The sequence below is a fragment of the Crocodylus porosus genome, unplaced genomic scaffold (assembly GCF_001723895.1).
Source record: "Crocodylus porosus isolate Cpor-Errol unplaced genomic scaffold, CroPor_comp1, whole genome shotgun sequence".
Lineage (NCBI taxonomy): Eukaryota > Metazoa > Chordata > Crocodylia > Crocodylidae > Crocodylus > Crocodylus porosus.
In genome coordinates, this window is record NW_017728886.1 from 210,778,314 (window position 1) to 210,804,891 (window position 26,578).

General features: G+C 40.7%; 1 protein-coding gene across 1 annotated transcript in view; it reads right to left on the minus strand.

The window, feature by feature from the left end:
- The window catches only part of ARFGEF1 (ADP ribosylation factor guanine nucleotide exchange factor 1), a 95,782-nt gene that overhangs the window by 45,960 nt on the left and 23,244 nt on the right, over positions 1–26,578 (minus strand). The window contains exons 5-17 of the mRNA XM_019548885.1: positions 24,183–24,456; positions 23,461–23,577; positions 22,989–23,161; positions 21,478–21,611; positions 12,401–12,635; positions 7,704–7,803; positions 7,427–7,566; positions 7,202–7,310; positions 6,279–6,480; positions 4,949–5,060; positions 2,007–2,212; positions 1,831–1,915; positions 816–987 (exon numbers count right to left, since the gene is read on the minus strand). Coding sequence (XP_019404430.1) covers positions 816–987; positions 1,831–1,915; positions 2,007–2,212; positions 4,949–5,060; positions 6,279–6,480; positions 7,202–7,310; positions 7,427–7,566; positions 7,704–7,803; positions 12,401–12,635; positions 21,478–21,611; positions 22,989–23,161; positions 23,461–23,577; positions 24,183–24,456 — 2,059 coding nt within the window. The remainder of the gene's footprint in view (positions 1–815; positions 988–1,830; positions 1,916–2,006; positions 2,213–4,948; positions 5,061–6,278; positions 6,481–7,201; positions 7,311–7,426; positions 7,567–7,703; positions 7,804–12,400; positions 12,636–21,477; positions 21,612–22,988; positions 23,162–23,460; positions 23,578–24,182; positions 24,457–26,578) is intronic.

A 26,578-nucleotide genomic window follows, 5' to 3' on the forward strand; every position in this document is an offset into this window, starting at 1 on the left:
CCTCACTAGAAGGGTGGTGAAGTACTGCAACAGGTTACCTGGAGAGGTGGTGGAATCTTTACCCATGGAGGTTTTTAAGGCCTGGCTTGACAAAGCCCTGCCTGGAATAATCTAGTTGGGGATGGTTCTGCTATGAGTAGGGGGTTGGACTAAATGACCTCCTGAGGTCCCTTCTAACCCTCATCTCCTGATTCTATGATTAGTAAACTTACTATTTTTTAATCTTTGGCTTGCCTACCACATACTTTAGAAAATTTTCCCCAGGGTGACCTGAAATAATTGGTTTAATTGCCTAACCACAGTTCATACTTACAGCACTATAACAGTTAGTACTAGCATTTAATAATTATATGTTATATTTTGATAAAGAAAAAGTTTTTGTATCCAATCATTAAAGATTTGTTTAATAAACTTTAAGTGCTGAATTTTGAGCATTTAATTATATTCAAGTTGCTAACTTAGTGCAGCTTGACACGAATATGAGCAAAACATTAATCATATAAAGAAAACAGACAATAAAGACAATGAACTTATAAAAGGGGCTAATTTGGATTGTTCTGTCTTTACAGATTTCCAAGCATGTCCCATTCTGTATGTTTGTTAGTATGTGCTTTCTTCAGAGTAGGTACAGTGTTGCATGCATTACATGACACCACCACTTCTATTGGTATTAAACAAATGGAAATTACTTACAATACTGGGCATGAGCTTTGTGGCACAGGAACGTGTACTGACTTGGAAGAGCTACATATAACATTATGCAACTGGAAAACTGACATTCATTTTGTGAGAACTGACATACTACTTATACTTACTTTGTTTACTAGATTTTGTAGGTATTGCCAATTCCTTCGTTTCCTTCATTGAGATCTTCTTTCCTGCTATTTCATTATAGATAGCAGATAGATATTCCTCAGGAAGGTCCTTACTGTCATTGATACCTCTATTCATTTTGATATATTGCTCCTTAGTCATTTTATTCTTTACCTAGAACCCAGGAAGAAATCTGTAAATGTTAGGAGCCAAAAATTTGAATCCAATCAAATTTATTCAATGAGGTACTGATGGCTAGTAATTTTTCATTTGTAGATTTTAGAATAATGCTCATCCTCTAAGAAAAGTAAGTCACAAAACTGGCATAGAGACAAGCGCAAATGGCCTGCTACTGTAAGCTATATTAACACATCACATCATACTCCTATTTTGTCTAGAAACAACAACCTGCTTCTTGGCAGGGCAAATTAGCCCTTAAAGGAGCTCTAAGCTGTTGTGGCTTGACTGCCTCCTGTACCCTGGATAACTCCTTTAAAAGTAAATGTCAGGTATCTGTACATGGTGATGCTGACTGCAGAGTAGATAAACCTTATAAAAACTTCTACAGGGACAAATATTAGTTCCATCAAACCAGAGAAATATATAACTTGCACCAACATATATACAATTAAACTGTCACCTGCACTAAATAGTACAAAATTATGTGGATATTATAATAATGATGGTCATCTACTAGACTCAACCAAGACCAAAATCAGTCAAAAGGCACAGAAATAAAAACAGGCCGTCTTAGCACTGGCTAATCCACTGATTCTATAGGCTACATCATTTATTACTTTAATCTATAGACTATGCCATTTATTATTTAGGAGCTTTAAAATTGAAAAGAAGGATTATATACATTATTTAGAAGCAGCATAGATACATGCTACTAGAATTCTTACACTAGTACTGGTACAGATTTGAACAAAGGTATTACAAATACATTGCCACAGTTGTTGAATGATTTCATGTTATGCCACCAAATTTCTAAGAAAATTATTTACAGCAACATACCTGAGGGCTGTGAAGATCTGTTGTTAACATAATAATTGAATAAGCCAAGACATATGCAGTGTCTGCGCTAGCAAAGAGTGTTTGTCTGAAAAATGCAGAGCAACAAGGTATTACCAATTCTAACTCATTACCCATTTTCACAAAAGTATGAAAATGTAAAAATAATGTTTGTATACCCTTGGTTACATTCTAGATATCTAGCAGCAAATTTCTCCATTAGCCGATCAATTTTCTGCGCTTCTCCAGGAAGGCGAAATCCCTCTAAAAACATGCGCAGAGCTGAAACAAAATCCTTCCCTGAAAAGTCATGTTGGTCCACATATGCATACATAACTTCTTTGTTAAATTTATCGTTGTCTCCCAGGAACTCCCCAACCTGAGTCTAAAATGAAGAGAGAGACAAAGATAGAGTCCCAAACAATATAGTGCACTTATTTTCAGAAGACAAATATTAAAAAGAACTTATTTAAAATGACCTATGCACAAAATGAAGAAACTTTACTCTCCATCTAGCAATCACTGTCAACCTTTGAAATATTGATTTTTTTCACCCTGACTTATGACTAAGTCATCCCACCAAAGTACTCTCCACTGTTCCCATGAAATGAATGATCATGTCCAGTGAAAGAGCTTTATTCTTAACTGCTGAGCCAATAAGAGCTGAAAAGGAGAAGGTGGACTAGCAGTATCTGAGGACTGGAAAGAATGGCAAATAGATTTGTTTACCATCAAAAAAACATTTCTTCAAAAACGGAAGAAAGGTACCCACTGGTCTCTAAATAACTATTTTAAATCCCACACAATTTACCAGTACCTTCTGCCTACATTTTTCCTTCTCTCCAATTTTGTTCACTCACCACTTTGCACCACTTATGCAAACCTGGAACTGGACTATATAAATTTTATCAAGGATTATCAGCTTTTACTATTTGACCTGTTTTTGTACTGACAACAAATGATAAAAGCTTACTAAAATTTCTTATTTCCCTACCTAATTATGAAAACAAGTGTTCCTTCTTTGTGAGGGCAATAAACCCTTACTGGGATTTGGAGGCAGGGTAAAAATGTTCTAAACATTTGTACAAAGGGGGATGTCTTTAGATCCCTCCATTTCCTACTCCTGCAGCAAAACAGAGCTACTTTAAACAGCAAACTTGGAACCAAAAAAATTGCTTTTGCTGGTTGAACACTTCATGAATTTGTATTACTATATATTTGCATTCCTGTTTGTATTCCCTGTTGTGCCCTAACAGATCAAAAGGAGTTGTCCATTTATAGCATGTGATCAAATGGGCAGTCATCTACAAAAGCTTATGTATTTCTGAGCAAGTTAGTTTTTATGCCAGACTTGAGGCAGGCAAAAGATTTCATACTGGATTGCAGCCTGCAAGTGATAAACCCAAAGATGCTATGAATCTATCCATTCCCTGATCTCTTGCCTTCTAATGTCATAGACTTACTCAGCCATTTGCAACTCTTCTGTCTGAGATGAGAACTGACAAAACTGTACAGTAATTTGGACTAGCACCTCATTTAAAGCTCCATGGGCTAAATATGTGGAGAAGGCAGGTAAAGGGATAAAAATCTGTTCCGCCAGAAATAAGGGCAATACATATTTGTGCTATTTTTCAAGTATTCCAAAGCATTAGACATTTTATTGTAAATGTTATCCAACCGTTTTCCTCAATGGTTTACATCACACTAAAAATAACTCAATATTTTGGATAAAGGGATACTGAGATTTGGCAGCAAACTAGGTTCCATACATTTAGAAGCTGGTTAACACATCCATAAGCTGAGCACTAGAGGTGCACCAATACACTGGTCCATATCATAATTGACGCTGATAAAAAGGAAAATTGACATTAAATCAACAATTGGGGTTTTTTGGCTGATGTGGCCGATAATGTTGCTGATAAATCCTGCATGCATGGGCGCAGCCGTAGCGTGCGTGCAGCCAGGAATGCAGCTTGGCAGTTTGGAGAGCAGTGTCTGGCCAGTAAGTCTGTTGGGAGAAAGGGCATGGGGGTGCAGATCAAGGCCCCTGTGGTGAGGGAGGGAGTAGGGCTGCAGCTGCAGCAGAGGCAGGTGCTGCCCAGGTGGGGTGGGGCATGGGAACAAGCCACAAGCGGCTCATCCAGACAGCACAGGGGGAAGGTCCCACCACTGCACATACCCCTGAAGGAGGCATGTGCCCCCTGGATCTGTGCGTGGGGCAAAGGCAGGCTGCCTGCTGTAGATTGGGGCAGCACTGGGTTCTTCCCAGTGGGGGGATATGGCTGTGCTTGGAGTGGGCAGCAGAGGGGAGGGAGGCTATGGCTGGGGCTACAGCCACTCCAAAGTTCACCCCTCACCCCCCATAGTACTTCTCTCCCAGTGCTGCTACCATCACTACCTTCCACGAGTAGAGCCTCGGTCCAACACCCCAGTCGGGAACAGCTGGGCACCACCCACAGCCCCAGCCTGCCCTCATCCCATGCACAGATTTGGGGGGCATCTGCCCCCCATGCCTTCCCCCACCAGGGGTGTGGACAACGGCAGGAGCGATCCCTCTCCCCAGTGCCCCCTGGATGAGCCACTTGTGGCTCCGTCCCCTACCCTAGCTGGGCAGTACCTGCCCCAGCTCCATTCCTTCCCTCACCACAGAAGCCTTGACCTTCCCCCCTTCCCAACACCCCTTTTCCCCATCCCCCACACACAGACTTACAAGCAGGATGCTCCTCTTCAAGCTGCTGGGCTTACATATTGGCAAACAGATCAGTATTGGCTGATACAGCTCGTTAATAATGGGCTGTCGGTATCAGCCCAAAAAATCTTTAATCAGTGCACCCCTACCGAGCACCTTTTTAGGCTCCAATGTTAAATGTTATAGTTCTGCCTGAAGTCACAACATATACTATAATAAGTTAGACAAACACTCATTGGGCCAATTCAGATGCACATTCCCAGCCCATCTCCACTCAGTTGTTTAATGTTTAGGCACAACAAGGAGACAGTGGCCTCCTGATTTGACCTTTCCAGAATTAACAGTCCAGAAATCTCAGGTGACAGCACCTTTTTCCTTTTGCTGTTTTATGCAGCCAATATAAATACAGATATTTGAAGTTAATTTCCTTACTGAGTCTAGTCTCTCCTCTTGGTGTAAAAACTGGGCAATATCTTCAGGAGTAGTGCCAAGCATTCCTTGTTCTTGCAAGTACTGTATTCCTCTCTTTGGTTTCTTATTAAACCTAAAAAATTGAAGTCAACATGAAATTAGAATACATGATAATTTTACCTAGGTAGCCAAAGGTCAAATTCACTCATATCACAGGTGACATGCCAAAAGCAACTTACGGCAGTCAAGTTTACTCTCATTTTATTACAATCAGTTAAAGCATATATAGAGCACAATCTATTAAATCAGTCAAATTGTAAAGTCCCAGCTATTCCTTTAAGACAGGGGTTTTCAACTTTTTTTTTGGCTGATGTACCCCTGGCACTGGTCAAGAAGCAGTGAGTCCCCCACCAGCTGGTCAACAAGCAGGGGGAGGGAGGGAGGTGCCCTGGCAGCTGATTGACAATGGGGGAGCTCCCTGCACACCCACAGTGGCAAGAACAAAAGCACCTGTGGCCCTGCCCTGTGATTCTTCATGCCACTGCTGCATACCCCTGGGGCCTTCCCAAGTACCTGTTGACAACCCTGGCTTTAAGATTTCTCACAAAGATTGGAGATAGTCAGGCTTCAGCAACAAGTAGAACCTATCCTATCTCCTTCATCAATGGATGTTGTTCAGCTTTCATGATTACTTTTTGTTCCTATCAACTGCTAGCACAATACCCAAGGGACTCTGCCAAACAGCCCCCTTAAAATGGACTAAAAGAATGGAATTCTTTGATATACTCAAACAATGGAATTGCTCCCATACAGAACAATAGAAAACAAAAATTTCCCACAAGATAGAAAATCAAACCATTTCTCTTCAACAGCTGCAAAATATCCAAGGGCCCAAACCTGTCTGTAACTATGGCAAACCACTAGACAAGGGAAATGGGCAGCTCAGGAAGCCTGAAACCTTGGAAAGCTCAACAGTGAGACAACCTGAAAGCCTGAACTTAAGGGAACCCATTGGGTATGCTACTGAACATTTGGAACAATTTTAGTTAGTAAACAGATTCCACAACCATTCTATTTATCATACAAAATCTAACACTTTAATCCCAGCATGGATTTCTTGTTCTTCAGGCTGAAGTTGTGGAATACTTCATTTATTTTCATTCAGTTTAGAAACACAAAAAAGTTGCTGCCAAGCTTCAGCAGCAATACTACTTGGTACTCAACTACTACAGGAAGGACTGCTATGGAGAGTGGAACTTTTAAATGTGGGAATGGAAGAAAAACAGGAATCCTCAGAGTTCCAGCTGAAACTGAGAATCTACCATCCCACAAGTGGAGAAAGGACACTTACAAATCTATGCCTTGTTCTATTATTTCCTTTTGCTGTTTTAAAACCTCAAATTGCTCTGGGTTGTCAGTGCCAGACATCTGTGTACTATAACTTCCAATTCCTGATGAAGCTGTAGAGTCCAGGGAATTTAGGCTACCGTATCTGTTAATTGTCTCAGGGTGTTTAGTTTCATTACTCTCCTGTTCTATGGGCTTTTCTTGGCCTGTAAAAAAAAAAGAAAAAAGTTTTCCTCAAAGTCAGCCAGTCAGTAAAAACCAAAAATGGTTCCAGTGAATTTATATTTACATTTTTTCAGAAGGCTTCTTACAAAGTTCTACAATTATAAGCATCTTCACTGATACATTTACTGTTATGCAAGGAGACACTTTCATTAATTCTGCTTGGCCCAAGGATCTAAAAGTAACTAGGGAATACCAAATAGCTCACAGTTAAAATGCAACTGAAAACCTTGTTTTCAAATACAAGTAGTGTTTCTAAATAGAGAGCAGTTATCTTACCAAAACAATGAGCTGCACTTAGGATAGCTGCCTGAATGCAAATAACCAGAGCTCTAACCAAATTCAGTGAGGGCCCTGGGTACTCAGCAGCTTTGAAAATTGAGTCATTTTAAGTGCCAAACATTAAATACCTAGTTTGAAAATGTTGGCCTTCCAGGACATGTTGCAGTTTGTTGTATAAAGAGTTTATATAACATATACATATACACATACGCTTAACAAACCATATTTGGAACGTAGGATCTTATACATTTTTGTGAGTATTAGGTGGAACTGCCAAACCCTTGAGAAGCACCAGTTACATACATAACTGGATGGACCAAGTTGCCTTGTGCAACCCTTGTTAGTTGCACAAGCGCAGTGATGCTTCTAAGCAGCACATCTTTACTAAGTGCCAAAACATAAGAATGTCAGTTACTATCTTACCAAGAGTTGTCTGAGAGTTGGGATTTACATACTGATCCTTGCTCCACTCCACCATACATTTCAAGATAGATACTAAACATTCTAGTCCCTTCTTCCTCAAGCTTAACTCCTAGAAAAAATTTTTAAAAAAAATGAACAGACATTTTAATGTAATGAAAAGATTGTGTCACTTTTAAAACCATCAGTCTCCCAAAACCCATAATTTGTAGAGGTTTAAAGTTTTACCTGAACATTAGTCATGCCAAGTTCTTGGCTGCCTCTTCCTTGAGCAATTTTTGACAAGTCGTTAACTAGCCTTTCAAATATGTTTGCTGCATTTAAATCACAGTCATAGTTTACGTAAATGTCCACTACACTCTGGGCATCTGTTGATGAAATGCATATTGACAGAGCCCGTCAGGTAGCACAAGAAACAATTAAGATTCCCAAATGAGAGGTATTTACAGTTACAGTTCATTTTGCACCCACAAAAATACAACTAAAACCAAAAGCTTTTTAATACCTGCACATATCCTTGTCAGCGTTTGTATAACCATCCATTTATGATCAAATGAGCTAGTAGATGTTTCCAAGATATACAGGAAAATTTCTTTGAAGAAAACCTAGCAAATATTCCATGAAAAGAAGAAAAAAACCACCTGTTAAATAAAACATTTCAGCCCCAAAGGCCAACATTCTGATTTGCACAAGAGTGAATGTATAGGGATAATATATTAAGCAGTTACTTGGGGGAGAAAAATATTTTTACATGATTAGTATGTTTTACATCTTAAAGGGATTAAAAATATACTGTATAAAATTTAGGACTCTAGATCAGTGGTGCCCAACCTTTTTGCCCCACAGGTCAGATGGGCAGTGCTAGGTCCCTCTGCGGGCTGGATCCAGCCAATGGGCCTGATCTAGCTGTGGAGGCGTAGGAAGGGGCTGGGCAGAATAGCTCTAATCTGGACACACTGGTGGGGGTGGGAAGGGAAGCAGCCTAGTCCTGGTCCCAAACTGGATGCACAGGGCAGGGGCAAGGCAGCCCCAATTCAGAAGTGTGTGTGTTTGTGTATGTGGGGGGGAGGGGGAAGAGAACAGGGCACCCTGGTCCTGATCCAGACATGCTAGAGGGGAGGGGGCACTAATCAACTCCAGTCCGGGTATGTGGATGGAAGAGATGACAGCCTGACTTAATCTGGACATGTTGGGGTGCCCTAGCCCTGAACCCACTGTGGCCTGGGTGAGGCTAGAGCCAGCCAGCCAAGCACTGCTTCCACCTATCCCCACTGCCAAGTTTCTGACCTGTGTGGGAGCCCCACAGGCTGGATGTTATGATCCCATGGTCTGGATTTGGCCTACAGGTCACAGGTTGAATACCCCTGCTCCAGATAAAAGTTGCCCGAGAGAACACTATGAGAAAGTTATAGTTTTCTTGCCCATCAGGTTATCTTAACTAAAAATCCAGCTTCCATTGGATTAGTTTGGATTTTGAGTACAAACAGAAATGTTACGTTAAATGAAAAAGATCTCTTATGAAAAGTAGGACCATCACAAGACAAGGTAAAGGAAGAGAATAATTTACAGCTTCACATGTTGGAAACAACTATGTTGCAAGCAGTGTTTGCAGGAAGTGACACCAGGAAGCACATTCCACAAAACCCTGATTACAGTGTTAGGAAGATCCCCCTTGCCACAGATCCCCCAAGTGGTAAGGGTGGTAGCAATTCTGTTGCATGAGGTTGGCTCTTATTCTTCAAAACCATTCTTTCATATTTCTTTAACCTAGAGGCATCAAACTCATGCCAGACCCCAAGCCAGATCCAGATTGCTGAGGCTCCTCCCAGGCTGGATCTGTGGTGGTCACGTTCAGGTGGCAGTGCAGAGTCTGGGACATATAGTGGCATGGAGATGCGTTCAGGTACTTCAGACAAGGCCATGCAGTGGCAAGAAGCCACATATGTATAGCAGCACAGGCAGAACTCTGCCCACGCAGCAGCATGGAGCTAGGGACGTGCAGTAGCATTAAGCCATGTTCAACCAGAACTCCAGGCAGCCTCAAGCCCCAGGCTCCTCACTGCCACATACCCTCAACTCCACAAGGCTGCAAGCCCAAGGGTGTTCCACGCTGTTGCTTAAATGAGGCTCCTTGCAGACCCATGCTCCTGGCTCTGTGACACTCCACCCCGCTCCAGTTCTGGCCTCCTGGCAGTGGCTTGCAGAGCCAAAGGTGTGCACTTCTGTGCCCCACCAGACTACCTGTGGGATGGATGCAATTGTTCTGTGAGCCATACATGATACCCCTGCCTTAATCCATACAACTGTGGAGCACAGACCTTTGTCTTCAGTCACCGAGATCGAAAACAGAGCAATCTACTGTATCAAATAATGAGTTTGGGGCACTGAGCCTGTTTGTTAACTACATGTGAAGGGCATCACTAGGCTATGACATGGGGGGACCATGCTTCACAGGGACATATCAACAGAATAAGACGGAGAATTGCTGATTGCTACCCCTGGAAGAATCACAGCATGCGAGTGCCAGCAGCTGCTAAAGTAGCTTTTATGTGGATAAACCTTTATATTTGTAAACTCTCAAAACATAAAATGCTGCATAAGACTGCCCTGTTATTGTGTACTTGTGAAATTTCACCTCTTTAATCCACTGTCAGCTATCACTCCTGCCAATGAACTATTTTAGCATTTTAATAAGTCACAAGTCATCTTCAAGATTCTCTGCTTTCTGACAAACTCAAAAGCCCAGATTTATTGCTGGCTTTGATTTTCAAAAAACAAATACTGCCTGTTCCAAAAGATTAGTTTATGCTTTTTCATGTTATTAGCCGACTAAACTTAAGCAAAGGAATGTTTCTTTTGGAGAAAGACAGCAATAATGTTGTTTAAAATGACTGATGGCAGGCAAATTTTCCTAAGGGAGCTTGAACAAACTGAGGGTGAAGATCTTTCCTGTACAGGCCTTTTAGAGGGCAAGACCCATACAGCACAATGGTCTTATTGTTCCAGATAAGAAGAGCTTATAGAAAATCATGCAGGGAGGACCAGGTCAAGCACTTAATCTTTTCTGAAGCTTATGTTATTGGATAAAAGTATTACTTGCAGGTATATTCCCAAGTATGTTAAAAGCACCCACAACACTAGATAGATCTCCTTCTACACAACAGCCACAGGAATTCTCTACTTTACACAATACACAAACAGTGCAAAAGGTGAAGGATTCACATTTGCTCAGAACATGTCCTTCGTCAATCCCTTAACGTGCTTTAGCTTCATTCCGAATTTCTCCAACAGATCTATATGCAGTAGGCCACTTTCTGGCATGTAACTCAAAAGAAATTCCCCTGCCATGGGAAAAAAGATTAAAGTACCAGAATTATGGACCAAGGTTTAAGATATAAAGTTAAGATGAGCTTTTAGTTTTCTGCCTTCTAAGGGACTTTTAGACTGGGACTTAGGGGGGCACAGATCTAATAAACTGGAATTTCTATTGCAGTGGCTACACCTGTGCATTCATGAACACAACAGACTTAAAAGCTTTTGGTACTATCTGGGGATACATTAGTTTTCTGAAAACTATGTGATATTTTTGTACATACAACTTGCACTTTTCTCTCCCAAAACTCAGCTGTTTGAAATTGTGCTGCACATTGTAACTGAGGAAATAAACATAACAGCTGTGTCTGCTGCTTAAGCCTCTGCCAGAGCAAAGTGACAGTAAAGCTGCATGGAAGGCTCCCTAGCTGCTGGCTACAGATACTTTCTCCTCCATCCTCAGAAACAGATTTTCAAGGGAACAACTTTTTGCCTTTTTTCTGCCTTTCAAAAAACAAGTGCATATTTTATTTGGAGGCAGAAATATTTTTATTCTCCTTGATGGCAAGACTGCAACTAAGACCTCCATTATTTCTAGTAAAAGAAATACAAGTCTGGCTCCTTCAGCTATATACGGCTGAAATTACTTCTAAAAGGAGACTTAGATGTCATCTTTCCCAGATAAGCGCAAAACAAAGATTAATGAGTTAACTGCTCCCAGAGCATAACAACTTTCTGGCCTGGATCTGGCAATACCAAACTCCTTCAGTTATGGTAAGGTAACACCAACACGGTAATTCCTTTATCCACCAAAGGAAAAAATCCTGAAAGTCTTGAAGAGCAAAGGACAGTATAGCTATGGTGCTCAAGTGGACTGAGCCTTTTCATAATTAACCTATCAGAGACTTCAGTCTTATGCTTTGGATAGGTGCCCAATATTACACAGCTTAACAGTTGTAAGAATCATCAAATGCTTTCAGCGAGGTTAAGCCCTTACAGATGGTATTGCCTCCTGCAGGGCTTATCATTTGCCCTCTGGCAAGAAAACTTTCACAGCTGTTGTGTCTATCCAGACTTTGATAAATTCCACTTTTATTGGTATGATGCAAATGGATTTTTCTTTGTTTATGCCCCAAGGAGTGAAACAGTATATACACCTTAGAGAGCTGAGGACACCAGAACACGCTCACCATTTCTGCTTGCATTACTGAACCTAGCTTGATACCAGTTTATATGCAGAATTTTGCTACTTTTGAATCCTGACATCATCCTTTATTTCATTCTGTACCAAAACCAACTAGAAGAGACTGCTTTCACAAGGAGGGATGCATACAAACTAAATGTGTCTGGTACTCAAAAGTACGCTCCCACTTGATTCAAAAATATTATTGGTATATTTTGCATAGATACATTTTTTTCTTTCATTAAAAACCTGTTAAGGAACAACAAGATGAAAGAGAGGGATAGAAAACCTTCTCCACAAAGGCTTTTCTAATAATTTTACTTGTTAAATTTTGGAGCAGTATGCTAGTATTTGAACATTTTTTAAAAATGCCAACAGGTTAAAAAAATTGGGGGCTCAGACTATACTTCGAAGTTTTGCATATAAAATTCCATACAGAATATTTTTGTATCTGAAAGATGTTTCAAGGTCACTGTCAATAATTGCAAGGATTATCACCAGTGATAGCTCCCACTGTTCTTTATGGGGGGGAAAAAAAGGCCTCTTTTTTCGAAAAGATTGTGCCAGGGAGCCAGGACCAGGGGAGAGAATCCTGGGAAACAATACCCTTAGAGAAATTCACTATTTCTGTCACTAAGCTACATGCACATATACACTTCCACACCCACTCACCTTCCTTTCAACTCACTGAACACTATAAAACATACCTCAATCTGCATCTTTAGATGCGTCTTAAAGTTTGAGAGCAGGGTAAGAAATATGGAAAGTGAAAGCTCAAAAACTTCTGGAACAGATGAGACTCCGTTTTTTGACAGTGCAACACAAAGATACTGCTTAATAGCATTAATAAACATCTCATTTGTTCTGAAGACAGGCCCTGCATTCTGCAGAATGGACAGAAGCAACTGCAATGAAAGAATCTTCGATCGCAGCTCGTGAGACCTGAAATGAAATAAAATATGCAGCATATGAACAAGTCATAGGTATGTACTTTAATTTTTTTTTTTTTTTTTTTTTATGGTCAGTTATTTTGTCTAAGTCACATAAATACAGCTCCATTTTAAATACTTTTTGTTATAAAGTAGTAACAGAGAAAAAATGCTTTGTTTTTACAAACTTCATTTAACACCTGCCAGTCAGGCAAAAGCATGATTAATCTTATCTCAGCTTGTTCTAGACAGCACTCTCCACTCCTTAATCATGGGAAGAAGAGAGAATTCTTCTCCTTCTCTAACTAGACTGGGAGGATCTCTCCCCCACGAAAAAGAGAACAATGACAGAAGAGAGACTTACTCTTCTTTCCTCCCCTACTTACAGTGCAGCAGCAGGGGGAAAAGACCCCCCCCCCAGAATCTAGAGGAACAATCCATGCTGCCCCTCCTCCAGCTACCACATATCTGGATTATTTGGGTTTTCTAATCACTTGACATCTTAGTTTTCTTTATGCATACATCATGCCATATAGTCAGTGATTCTGTCACTTACTCCATTTAAAAGTCAGAATACACAGAACACTAAAAAAAGAAATATTGCAACAAGCTGGAGGAAAGCAGAACACTTGAATCACTGACTAAACTGATACTCGGTTTTGGAAAAGCAAATGCAGGAATTCTCACATTTTCAAAACCCCATAAAATAAATCAATCAAATCAAGAAAGTAATAATAGTTCTTCTTCTTATTAATACTTTTTTTTTAAATTACCCCCTTCTATACAGCACATAGAAAAGGACAGTTAATAGTATTTGCCATAATACTCTGGAAAACAGATAAGGAAGGGTTAGAAACAACTAATATAGTTTATTTACTCAAATATAAGATGAGGGTCCCTCCCCAACCTGGGGGAGACTGCATGGTTGGGGAGGGGGAAAGTTGCTGTGGCAGTTTCCCCTGGGATCCCCTGTTTTTCGTCAGAGTACTGAAAAAACTGTAATGTCTACCTTGTAATGTGCTAGAGTGCTGGCATACCAGAAAAACAAAACCGAGGCAGGGGGTACATGGTAGGATGCACTGCATATTAATATAATTAATAATCATTGCTGCTCTAATAAATGTTGCTCCCCCCAGTAAGTATCATGTTTTCTAAACATTCTAAACCTGGTGACAATAACGCTTCATATACTACCCTTGTTCTTGTGTATTCTTTCTTTGTTAAGCAAGTTGTGAGAGAAAGGGAGGGGGGGAAGAGGGAAGAAAAAAAAAAGAGAAGAGAAAGAGGATGTATCCCTCACAGCCCATGTGTCTGACCTCTACTGACTGTGACTTGGGCCTGCTGGTACCAGGCAGCATCTGGTGCAGGGAAGCAGTGACACCCCAGCAGCAGCTGCCAGCACCAGGGTGCTCAAGATTTCTCATGGTTGCAGAGTGTGGGGAGCCTGGGCCCAGGAGGGAAGGCCCAGCCGGGGCTCATGTAGAAAGATACTCCATCCCACCTGGGCAAGGGCAGCACAAGGTCACCAAGTGCCAGGGCCAGGCAGCACGAGGATAAGCAGGCACAGGAAGAGATGCTGCAGGGAGGCCAGCCCAGTCAGGCCCTTGGGAAGGTGGCAGCTGGAGGAGAGGGAGGACCAGGCAAGAAGTGAGGGCTGCCCTGGGGCTCTGCAGATTCAGGCTACAGCAGGCAGGTAGGGGTGCCCCATGGCACCTGAAGTGGGGTCTGGCCTAGCCCACGCAGCTCCACTGGAATGGGCTACAGCCACCCTCCCCGCAAGGGGATGCTGTCTGGCCAAGGCAGGACACCAGACTCAGGATGGGCTCCTGGCTTGGCCTCCCTGTATTGTGGGCACAGCATGAGTGGGCCCAAGCTGCCCCCAGTGCAAGGTTCCAGCCACAGGAGCCCCCCAGGCCCTGGCAACAGCCACTGCGAGCAGCACTCTAGGCCGAGTCAACTGGGAGCTCCAGCACAGCAGCCTTCCACAGCACCTGCCCAGGTCCCAACCTCGCCCACCCACAGCAGCTCTCCAGGGGCCGGGGTCAGCCAAATGCAGGCAGCGCCTCTTCCTCTGTTCTTGTGACTCCACCTCTCGTGCCTGCCATGGTGCTAGGTCCCATGGCTGCTCCAGAGAGCAGAAGACTTACCGAAAGAAAGGACATATTAACATTTAATGTTTACTTAAAGCATTTATTCCTGATGGATACTGTTCAAACCTAAAGAATGCTGGAAAGACATTTTCCCTGATAGCCTTGGACTAGGAGACAAAGGTGTGGTCAGAGGCTCTCTCAGGTGTTTTAGATCTAAAAACAGCTGGAGGTATTTTGTTTGTTTGTTTTTAAATACTCTCTAAATGCATCTCAGAGAAGGAATACAGAAAGGGGGGAAAAAAATAAAAATAAAAATGTGCTGTCTGATTCTTCCACAATGATTTGCTGAATCAAAATATGTTCCTATTATGTTATTTTTTGTTCGCGTGATGGGGTTAGTAAACACTTAATTGCACTTAAGACCTTGATAATATTTAGTTGAATTTTAGACCTTCAGTACACAGAAGTATCTCTTCCTGATCACAAATACTGAAGTACCAATGCCATCTTTCCCTAGTACATAAGATGTTTGATTTTCCCACTACAGAAAATTACAACATCTGTAAAGGACTATCTCCCAGATTTTGGAAGTGGTCCATGAAAGACACATACTGCCAAAGTAGTAGAACTTGGCCACTGATCACATCTGGGAAGTATTTCAACATAAAATTTTAACATTCAATTTCAACATTAAAATTTTTTAAATTGGATATCAAAATAGCCCACAGATATCAAATTAAAAACATTAAGCTCTCTGGGAATGAAGGAAAATATTCATTCTAATATTATAAAAGCCTTAGCTTGTCTGTCTGTAATGCTTTATTTGCACTCTGATTGGGTGTCTTAGCAGCCAATCACAATGCTTACTGAAACAACCAGAGTGCTCTGCACAGACGGAAGCAATGCCAAGACAGTGGGGACTGAAGGGCTGGAGCACCCTCAGCTCTTAAGTCCCCACTGTCATGGTAATGCCATCCCTGCCATCCACCAGCAGGGCCTCCCCTCCCTACCTCCCTCCAGCCCTGCTCCAACACCTGTTGGGTTGGGACGATCAGTCTAACTCATGGCACTTTCTGTGAAGACAAGTCACTTGACAAGGCAAGGCTCTGATCCTGCAGCTCACTTATCATTGGGCTCCACAAAGGGGTAAGGATCATATCCTAATAAACTGTAAAACATCCCTGTTAAATAGGTAACCTGTCTTTGAAGCTTCCTCTCCAGCCATCTTGATTTTCACAAAAAATAAATTTTTCAGAAACCCATTTTCAACTTATTTTACCTAAGTTTCTCTCTGCACTTCTGCTTAACACACTTAGAAACAACTATTGAAATCCTTTAAATATTTGGTGGTATATTCTCAGCCTTATTTTTTTCACTACCCCATTTTTCAGACAATTCCTTTAAGAATTTCTGAAATTTTGGAGATAACTAATTATTGCAGTATTAAAAAAAAACAAATGACTTTATTCTTAAGACCTACAACCAAAAGCATTTAAAGTGGCTAACAAGTTGGCCTCAGGACCAAAAGATCAATCCAGGCACTTCTTCAAATGTAGGGCATTTAAAATGACTTGGCAGATAGCTCTTTTTGCAAAAAATGCCCTTTTTTCAGTTTACCCAATACAGAAGTTAATTGGACTTAATTAAGATGTCAAGGACTCCATGGATTCAAAAGGATAGAATCCTAGTACCTCAGGAACTACTGCTGGTCTCTGAATAGGTTAACTCATTAAAAGGTCTTTGATAAACAAATATAACTTGTATAGGTTGAGAAGTTAACTAAAATCCTGGCACAATTTTTTTTAAGAACTGTGAAATAAAATTCTTCTCTTTCCCAGTTTTTTCTGACTCCTTCACACCATCTCAGTTACCCAAAATGTGGATGGTATCAAAGAAGATAAGAACATGCTGTGTTAAGCTTGTGTTATAAATATGCCTTCAGAAGCAGGAAGACTATTGAATGACAGTGTGAAGGGGCTTCTGGTCAAGCATGTTAAACCAGAATTTCCTAACTAAACAACTAAATTAAGTTGAAAATTGACCACTTCTTCCAGGCTGTTGCTTTGACAACCTGAACAAAAATGATGGAAGAAATAATCTGAAGTTGATGTTATGTTTCTCTTTTAAAAAAGTGCAGAAATCCCTTTATTTTTATGAATTGAACAGATGATCAGTGTTCTGTCAAGAACAACACACTTCCTACAGAATGAATGCATAAAATCCTCTACTTCTACATCAAGGAAAATTTTGCAAAGGCTAAATCCACCAGAGAAAAAAGCATCAGCTTGTATTCTTCAAAAAACCAAAAATTTTCTAAGACCCAGAAGATAATGTTTCTATTCAAGACCAGAAAAAAACCCAAAAAGTATGAACTCAAACATATGAATCTAGGATTTCTATTTAATCTTAGAGCATGCAGTTCTATGAAAAATGGCTCTACATTAAATTGAAACCATGGCCACTTCAATCATCTATGCTAATAATTCTCAAGCAGGGTGCTGCTGCAGCAGTGACCAGATAAAACTGCCCCATGTGCTCCCCCTGCTCTCTAATCAGCTGAAACCAGGTAGCATAGCTGCCTTCTGCTGTGCAGCTTCTTCTGATCTACCCTAACCCCACTCCCTCCTAAAAACACATGCAGGTGGAACCATCTCATTTGCTTGTTTCCAAGAGGAGCCTTGGGAGTGCTGGGCAGGTTTTTTTTGGTCCAGCACAAGGCAGCTCCTGCCTGCTTTAGGCTGATCAGAGCCCTAAGGCAGGAAGAGCACACACATGGCACAGTCCTTCTCCAGCTGGCTGTGCAATGCAAGGCAGATTTCCAGTTTTAGAGCTTTTCACAGCAGCAGAACCTGGCTGAGAAGCACTCAAGTAACCTAAGGCAGCACCAGCAGTGGTTCTCAGGAGAACTGGATTCCAAGAAAGGGTGGTGGAGTGTCCTGATCCTGAAAAGCTTGAAAGCAACAGATGTGTGCTCACCATTGATTCCAAGTAGGAAGATTCCAATAAATTACACAATTTCCAATCAGGAACAGAAAGTCTGTAGTAAGGTAGCGGGAAGAACCCTGAACTAGACAGGATACCAATGTCCTGTTACTACCCATGTTGATCTTTCAAGTTGAAGAGCTTCCTTTTAGATCAAGTTACAAAACACAGTTCTGGCCTTGAACTGAGTCCACAATTTCTAATATTGCTTTCCCCTTCATATATTTATTTATATTTAGCTGAGGTGCAAACAAGCAACATTTCCCTTTGGGGGAAAATTACTCTGGCTTTGAAAAAACAACATTATTCACAAAGTGGAACATACTTATTACTAGACATAAAACAATTAGATCCCAAGCTATAAGTGCCTAGATCTCAAGCTCTCTAGAAACCCTAGATAAATATACATCATATATAAATGACCTTGACTGGCTTTATTATTCAGATAAAGACTTAATATAGTGCACTAACAGAAAATTAGGGTTGGAAAGGACCTCAGGAGATCACTTAGTCCAAACCCCTGCTCAAAGCAGGGCCATCCCCAACTATATAATCCCAGTCAAGGCTGTTTAGCCAGGTCTTCAAAGCCTCCACAGATGGAGGTTCTATAGCCTCTTTTGGCAACCTGTTCCAGTGCTTTACTACCCTCCTAGTGAGAAAGTTTCTCCTCATATCTAACCTAAACTTGCTTTGCTGCAACTTGACAGAACAAGAAATCATTGGTCTCATCTGCCACCACTAAAAACTCTCTCCAATTTGTCCATATCATTTCTGTAATGGGGAGTCCAAAACTGGACACAGATATGGCCTCACCAGTGCCAAATAGCTGGCAATACTCCAACTAAGGCAGCCCAGGATGCTGTTGGCCTTCTTTGCAACAAGGGCACACTGTTGGCTCATATTCACCTTATCTACTGTATAACCCCCACATCCTCTCTTCCAAAGCTGCTGCTTAGCAAGTCAAGCCCAGTCTGTACCGGTGCACAGGACTGTTCTGTCCGAACTGTAGGGCTTTGCATTTTTCCTTATTTAACCTCATAAGATTTCTTTTGGTCCATTCCTCAAATTTGTTTCTCTGAATCCTAGTCTTACCCTCCAGCATATCTACTACTTCCCCCAAGCTTGGTGTCATCTGTGAACTGAGGGTGCACTCCATCCCATATTCCAAATCAATGATAAACATACTGAATGTATGTTCTCCTCCTTCTTCCCTTTCTTACAAATGGGTACTACATTTGCCCTTTTCCAAGTGTCTGGAACCTCTCCCAATTGCCACAAGTTTTCAAGGATAATGGTCAGTAGCTCTGCAATCATATCAGTCAGCTCCCTCAATGTTTAATTGGCAGCCAGTATAAAGTGGAATGCCCCAGCTGTTGTTCCTTTATACTGGCTGCCAGTTAACCATTGAGTCATTGGTTACTAACCTTTGAGTCCAACCAACCAGACAGTTCTGCCCACATTACAGTTCATTCATCCACCCAATTATTTCCTTAGCTTGCTTGTGAAATGTTGTGGGAAACCATATCAAAAGCCTTGCTAAAGTCAAAATATATTACATCCACCGAGCCAGTCATCTTATCACACAAGACAATCAAGTTGTCAGGTATGACTTGCCCTTGGTGAATCCATGCTGACTGATCCTAATCACTTTGTCTTCCTACTAATCAGAAATGGAATCCTTGAGGGCCTGTTCTATGATTTTTCCAGGGACTGAGGTGGAGACAACTGGTGTGTAGCTCCCCAGATCCTCCTCCTTCCCTTTCTTAAAGGGTACCACACTTGCCCTTTTCCAGTTGTCTAGAACCTCTCCCAATTGCCACAAGTTTTCAAAGATAATGGTCAGCAGCTCTGCAAGCACATCAGCCAACTCCCTCAGCCCTAACAACGGGTGGTTCTGCCTGGACAGACACCAGCTCTGGCACTGCGATGCCCTCCAGCCATCTTGCTGGGTTTCTTAAGTTCGCAGCCTCTCTCTCCAAGCAGACCTTACCTATCACATTGCCCTGTAAACTGCCCTTTGGACCTGAAAGGTTGCTTTTTTCCTGCTAACCTAGGTTCTCTCACCAAGCTTACAGTGAAGGAAGGTGAGAAAAGGTTTCTGGGCAAACTCCTCCTCACTCTGGACTCTAGTTTAAAAGGGGCTTAAGTACTGACCTGATTGTTGCATTTTAGCTACTTATACTAAAACTCTACAGGTTAATTATTTTTAATTAAAGATCTTAAGGGCTGCCCTTCAAAGAGGAGGTTGCAAACTGCCCTGATTGCTGTCCCTGTTTGCTCCCTCCCTGGTCACTTGGAGTCTCCTTATACCCTTCTGAGCCTGGACTGGCTCTGCCCCCTTGTTAGGGCTTTTTTCAGACACAGGCAGCAAATTGTGCAGCTAGAAGCACTCCCAGCTCCTCAGAGCACACTCCCATACAGCCTGCAAAACTAACCCTCAGCAAGCCAACCACAGACTGCCCTGGCTCATTTTTTTATATTATAGATATAGATATATAGATATATAGTGCTTACTACCTTATATAGGGGCTTACAGAAGGGGTATGAGATTGCCCAGGCAAGCACCAGCCTGAGCCTGGTTTATCTGCTTATTTCCTCACACCTCATGGCACCCAGGATCTGACAGCACTCCAGAGTGACCAAACAGCTTGGCTGAGAATCACTGCCCTAGAGCTTTGGAAAAGGACCGATCTGAGCCCTCAAACTATACTATCCACTTGCCAATTCTACAGTCTCTGCAGGTTAGATTCATCCCTTCTATATTACAAAACATCCTGAAATGGTATTAGCAAAATTGGGTATTTCTGAACTAGAGGGTTCACTCTATGAGGTCGATAGGAACTTGACAGGTGGAAGAGGCAGAGGCTTCACTTTAACTTCCATATTGTTATGCATGTCCTCCAGACATTATCTTATGGCTTGTTCAGTATTGTCATGTGTAGAGTCTGGTAGCAATTTTATAGTCCTAGATCTTTGCTAATTTCTTCTCTGGATTGTCAAGCACATGGGTAAAAGCCCACCAAAGTGATAAGTAGCAGGAATAAGAAAGGAGGAAACTTTTGCTTGCATATATAAATCCTTCTGGATAAGCTACCCCAGTCGAGCTGAAATAAAAAATTATTCTTGTGTTCAATTAAGTTTGTATTCAACATTCTTATTTGTTAAGAGCTTGATTTCTGCCAAAATTAGAAACTATTTATAAGTCTACCAGAGAAAGTACTCCAAGTAAAATTCTATGCCCTCATTCTCAGATGAAAAATCTCAAATCTGACTGATTTGCTGTTCTTTCTAATGAAAAAGGAATTATTGTCATGTTACAAACTGGGAAAAAAAAAATCACAAAAAATAATAAAGCAACATCTGTATTCATATGCAATACATTACGAATTTAATTAAACATTGCGCTCTACAGTTGGGATGTGGTTTGTACTTAAATAGCACTCTGGGTTGTCACTAATATTACTTAAAGGAAAAGCAACAAGCTTACGAAAAGTGAGAAGCAGTTATAAGCCTTCAAAAGAAACAGTGCTCCTTAAGAAATGCTTTATTGTTAAAGTATACTCTGCATCTTAAAGTTTTAAGTGAGCTAAGGCAGTTTTTCTATCAAACATCCTGAGAATGTGCTTCTTAATAATTCAAGCATCTTTAATATTTGAGCAACTGATTTTTTCAAAGGAAAAACAAAAACAAACAAAAAAAAAATCAGAAAAGTCTCATGGTTAATCATTTTTCAATTTTTTAAATAAAGCACTTCATTAAACTAAAACAATCATATAGACTTACTTTGGATCTGGTGGCCCATCTGACAGTGGCTTCATAGACAGTTTGCACAGTGACCTGAATACTAGGAAGGCATCCTTTTGTAAAATATGGGAAAACTTAGCACCAGGGGTAGGTCCTGAAGAATTTCCAGATTCCTAAAGAAGTTAACATATTTCAGGATTCCATTTTGCAATAGCAGAGTGTGTAGGGAAAATCCCCACCTCCTAGCAACAAGTTATTATACAAATATCTTATCTTCTCTATGAAATAACGTAAGGTCTCAGGACTTGGTTTTTGAAAACCATGTCCTGGCATTCTAATTAAAACTGAACATTAAGAAGAACTACCAACTCAGCAAAAAATAAGCATTAGCTAAGATAGCACATGGGTCAAGTTTAAAAGAACTGAGGCTACCATGACTTCATAATCTCTTTATAACTATAGGGATATGCAAGTATCTGCTTTACTCGTATATCATAAAATGTAAGGCTAATGATCTACTACAAATATACAAAAGGCTTTGTGGTTGCTTGGATATACTCATGTATCCCTATAGTTAGTTACATTACGATTACATACATATGTAATACTATGAATAGCAAAAACTGTGTGTAAAATATCAACTATAGGAACAAATGCCATTACTGTAGAAGATATGGCTAGGGTTGGGACACATGCTTAGCAGCTGAAGGCAATAGCTGTTCCTTAGCACTCAAGTATAATTGGAGCTGGAAACAGATTCTATATTGGTAAACTGGTAGTATATTAATCATGCCCATAGAGTTACCCTTTGAAATGAACACGGTTTTGCACATACCGCGCTTCTTCAAGTAAAGATACTTTCTAAAAACCTATTTTTTCCTTCTAGAAATGGCTTGCATCTTAAAAATTCAAGTAAGAACTTTAGGGACATTTTATATAGAGAGGAATACAGAATAGAGGCATACATGGAACTAAATCGTAGAGCAAGATGGAACCTAAAGCTTCTATTTCTTTAACTTGTAATGGAAGATTAAGAAAAACCTGTCAAAACGGAAAAAAAAAATCCTTCCATAAGGGGGGGGATTTGATTACAAACTTCAAACAATCAGAAGGGCGATTATGAAGAGGATGAAGATAGAAATCTGTGGCTGTAGGGGACTGGGTTAAGAGTGAAGGCCTCAAACTGAAGCAGTAGTAGTTTAGGTTGGAAATTAGAAAGAACTTTCTGAAGACAGATATGGATGCATTTCTTTTTCTGGCATTTGTATAAATCTACAGAAATAAAATTACTATTCAATAATTTACTTTTCACAACAAAAAAAATAAGCAAGTTTGTAAAACTTGACTAAAATAGCAAACAAAAATATGGGTTTTTTCATTGTAAAAAGACAAAACAAAAAACACCAAAGTATGATGTATCTTGTAAAACTGACAGTTATTTTATGCAAATGAGGTAAGAGGTATTCTCTGCACAGCTGTAACAAAGCCCTTAAACACGTATGAGAGCAAATGTATTCTTGATATATCAATGCATATAATTTTCTCTGTACCTGAGTATCATTGGAAGAGACAGATAACCTGTCATCAGGTAAGGATGGTGTATACGCAACAGAGATTGGAGTCCCTGGAATTCCATTTGCCTGAATATTTTCACTGTCACTGCCATCCTCTAAAGTTATAATTGTGCCATCAGCACTTCCACTTTCAGCTGTCCCTTCTATATCTATCAAGGGGGAAAAAAGCCACAGGATTTTTTTTTTTTTAAACAATGTAACACACAAAATTACAAAGTATTTAAACTAGAAATTTGACAGAGGATTATTTTTACTAAGTTAATTTTATTCTCAGGTAATATTTTAGGATGGGAGAGATGAAATGTTACTTTCAGGATGTAAACAATTGAAGCAGTTAAGCCCCTCATATTTTTAGGAAACATTTGGAAGTATAAAAGGATTCTTTAATGACTATTTATGTCCAACTGAATGCAGACAAGCTGACAGGATAAGTGTTCATGTACAATACCTCCAACAACTATGTTCACCATTTCTTGCACAATACTTTGTACTATTTCTTGTGCCTTTTCTTCACATTCATCATTATTTTCTCCATCATATGTTCCTAGATCCCCTTTTGACACAGCTTCAAAAAAGATAATAATAAATAAATATTATTGAAGAGCACTAAAAACCATTATACTGCAAGACTGCAGTATTGCATGATAACAATTCACTTTTGTTATCACAGATAAAACTCACTGTTGAGCAACGGACAGGAAAGGGAGTCCATTAATTACAGTGAGTGATTATATCTGTGACAAATGAAATTAATTAAATTAATTAAAAAATAAATAGTGACTACATTTGTGAAAAATGCTTTAGAAAATTAACTTTTTATGGTTGTATTAGTTTGAAAAATCAATGATTAACACATTTACATTTTCTAATCTCCAAGTACACATCTGAAGTGGGATTTGACCAACAACAAGGGATGCAACAAATTAAGCAAAGAAAGTATTATTACACAACCAACACTCATTCATTCAAAACATTCAATGAGCTTTTACTATCTGGAAATGAAATAATATTCACTTAGGCCCAGATCCTCAGAGATGTTTGGGTGGTAAATGTCCACAAAGAATTATTCCCCAAAATACCTTAAAAAAATCTGACCCTCTGCACTGGAGCACAATAAAACTGCATACCCTTTTCCCTCCCTACCATGAAGAAATCATACATTAAAATTACTTTCAGCTGCTGTAGCCTGATCAGCTTCCGTCTGCTCATTTTCTGCACTGGAAATATCAGATCCATTTTCTGCTTCTGTATCTTCTTGAAGACTCTTGTCCACATCATTTGTGCTGTGATCAAGTTCTCCTTCATGTTCTTGAGATATCTGATCAGTGTGTGGTGGAAGATGTCTCAGCTGAGGTGACTCAGGCTCATGATGGCTTACAGGGGACTGCTGTAGATGGTGCTGCTGTCTGTGTCTTTCCTTTTCCATCTGTTTGGCTTCCTGGAGCTAGGAACAGATCAGGAATTGCAATCACAGAATTATTTATACAGTTTCTTAGCCTCTGTGAAGATGAAGTTTTGTAAGCCAGCCAAATGGAAAAACAGCTGTATGCAACTACTGACATGTTTTTGCTAAGTAGAAACTGCATTCAGTCAGCTATGCAGTTAGTCCTTCAGTTTGCAACCTAGTCAAATCGAGCACGCTGCGTACCATCTGGATAGGAATTATCCAAATTTACTGTACTGTTAAAAATATGCTGACGATGAAAAGATGAACAGTGCGCCTTCATTTGTGCAAAACATCTTTAGTAAACAAAATAAATAAATACACCAAGGCTCTCCACCAGGTCTGCTTACGAACTACCATGTTGCCTTAGTAAATTTTATCATAGTGTACATGTAAACTTGCTATCACAGGATAAGCTCTTGCCCACCTGCAGAGGAGAAGCGCTGAAGCCACATAACAGTCAGGTTAGACTATTAAACCAGGACTAGTTGAGAGACAAAGACGGCTTGTAGAAAAAGATAAGGCACCTGCTCAGATCCCAGGGATCGTGGTGTGGATTTCCCCCTACACTGCAATACTGAGGGAGTCTAACACTCCCATTATTAACAGGAGGTCTGCCTGTCATTGTACTGTCATGTAACAGTGACCTGGGAACAGGACAAATTGATTGGGCAAAACCCAGGAAGGGCTGAAGCCAACTCTAGGGCAAAGGCAGTACTGGAAAAAAGTTTAAGCCAGAAGAAGGAACAAACCCCTGCGCCCAACTTAATGTAGTAGCAGAAGGTATTTCAGTTGCACGTATGTTTGGACTTTGATACTTCAGAAATGGTTAGCTTTGTGTGACCTGGCCAAAGACTCCTCAGAAGCTGAGCCAGGCTGAAGGTCAAGAGAACTAGAAACAAGGGAGAAATGAAGCAGTGTCATTTCTGGGCAAGTACAACACCAGACTTGTGCCAAGAAGGGCACCTGCCAGCTCTGTGGCAAACTAGAGTTCTTTGCAAGTTTTAAAACCGAAGTGCATGAACAAAGATTTCTGTTGCAGCAGTCTTGTACCTAAACTCCTCCACTTGCAATCACAGTGCTTTCTGCTGCTAGACCTTTCATACCATTTTTCAACAGTTGTTCCTTTCCAAATTACAGATTAGATAATTTGCCTCCACGCACTTAAATAACCATTTTAAAGTGCCTGGTGTATGCGTCAGAAAGATGCAAAATAAAAAAAAAAAACCCTTCTAGTTAAAGGAGGACATAAACAAAAATATTTTGGAACAACTAAAGGAAGCTTTTTATTCATACAGTATTCACGTTGTACTTTCCTGGCATAAATTGCTCAAAAAGAAGCTTCCTAACTGTGTTCAGACTTCTTATAGGCAATTTTGTCACAGCAGTGATATCAGCAAAAATGTATTTAGGTTTGCTGATGAGTTCATCTTTACCAAGGAAAAAGCTTAAGCTGGAGGATAGAAGAAAGAAGAGTATGGGATAAAATGCTTTCTATCCACTAAAACCAGAAAACACTGCTATCCTGATTCCCGCTGGTGACTGAATTTAATAAGCATAGAAGTACAGGCCTAGGTTTAAGAACTGGGTGGCTCCATCCTCAAGGAGACGATCCTTCAAGCCCAAAGGAAGGTAATCCCAACGAGGATCAAAGGGAGAAGGAGGGCACACAAGCCTCCATGGCTCACCAAGAGCATCCGGGAATGTCTCCTTGCTAAAAGGGTGGTGTACACCCAATGGAAAGAAGGGGACATCACCAGGGACGACTATACTGCAGTCGCTTGGGGATGTAGGGGGACAGTCAGGAAGGCCAAGACTGAGATGGAATTAGGGCTAGCTTCCCAAATTAAGGACAATAAGAAGTCCTTCTTTAAATACATAGGGGGTAAAAAGAAGGTTCCGGGTAACGTGGGGCCCCTGCAGGACATGTTGGGAAATTTGGTGGTCACACCAGACGACAAAGCTAACATGTTTAATGATTTCTTTGCCTCCGTCTTCCTAAGTAGAGACCAGAACAGTCACCTCCCTGCTGGGCCCCCCTCGGGCCCCAGGGAAGGCACACCTGGGCCAAGGGTTAGTGAGGAACTAGTTAGAGAACTTCTGGAGGGGCTGGATGTATTCA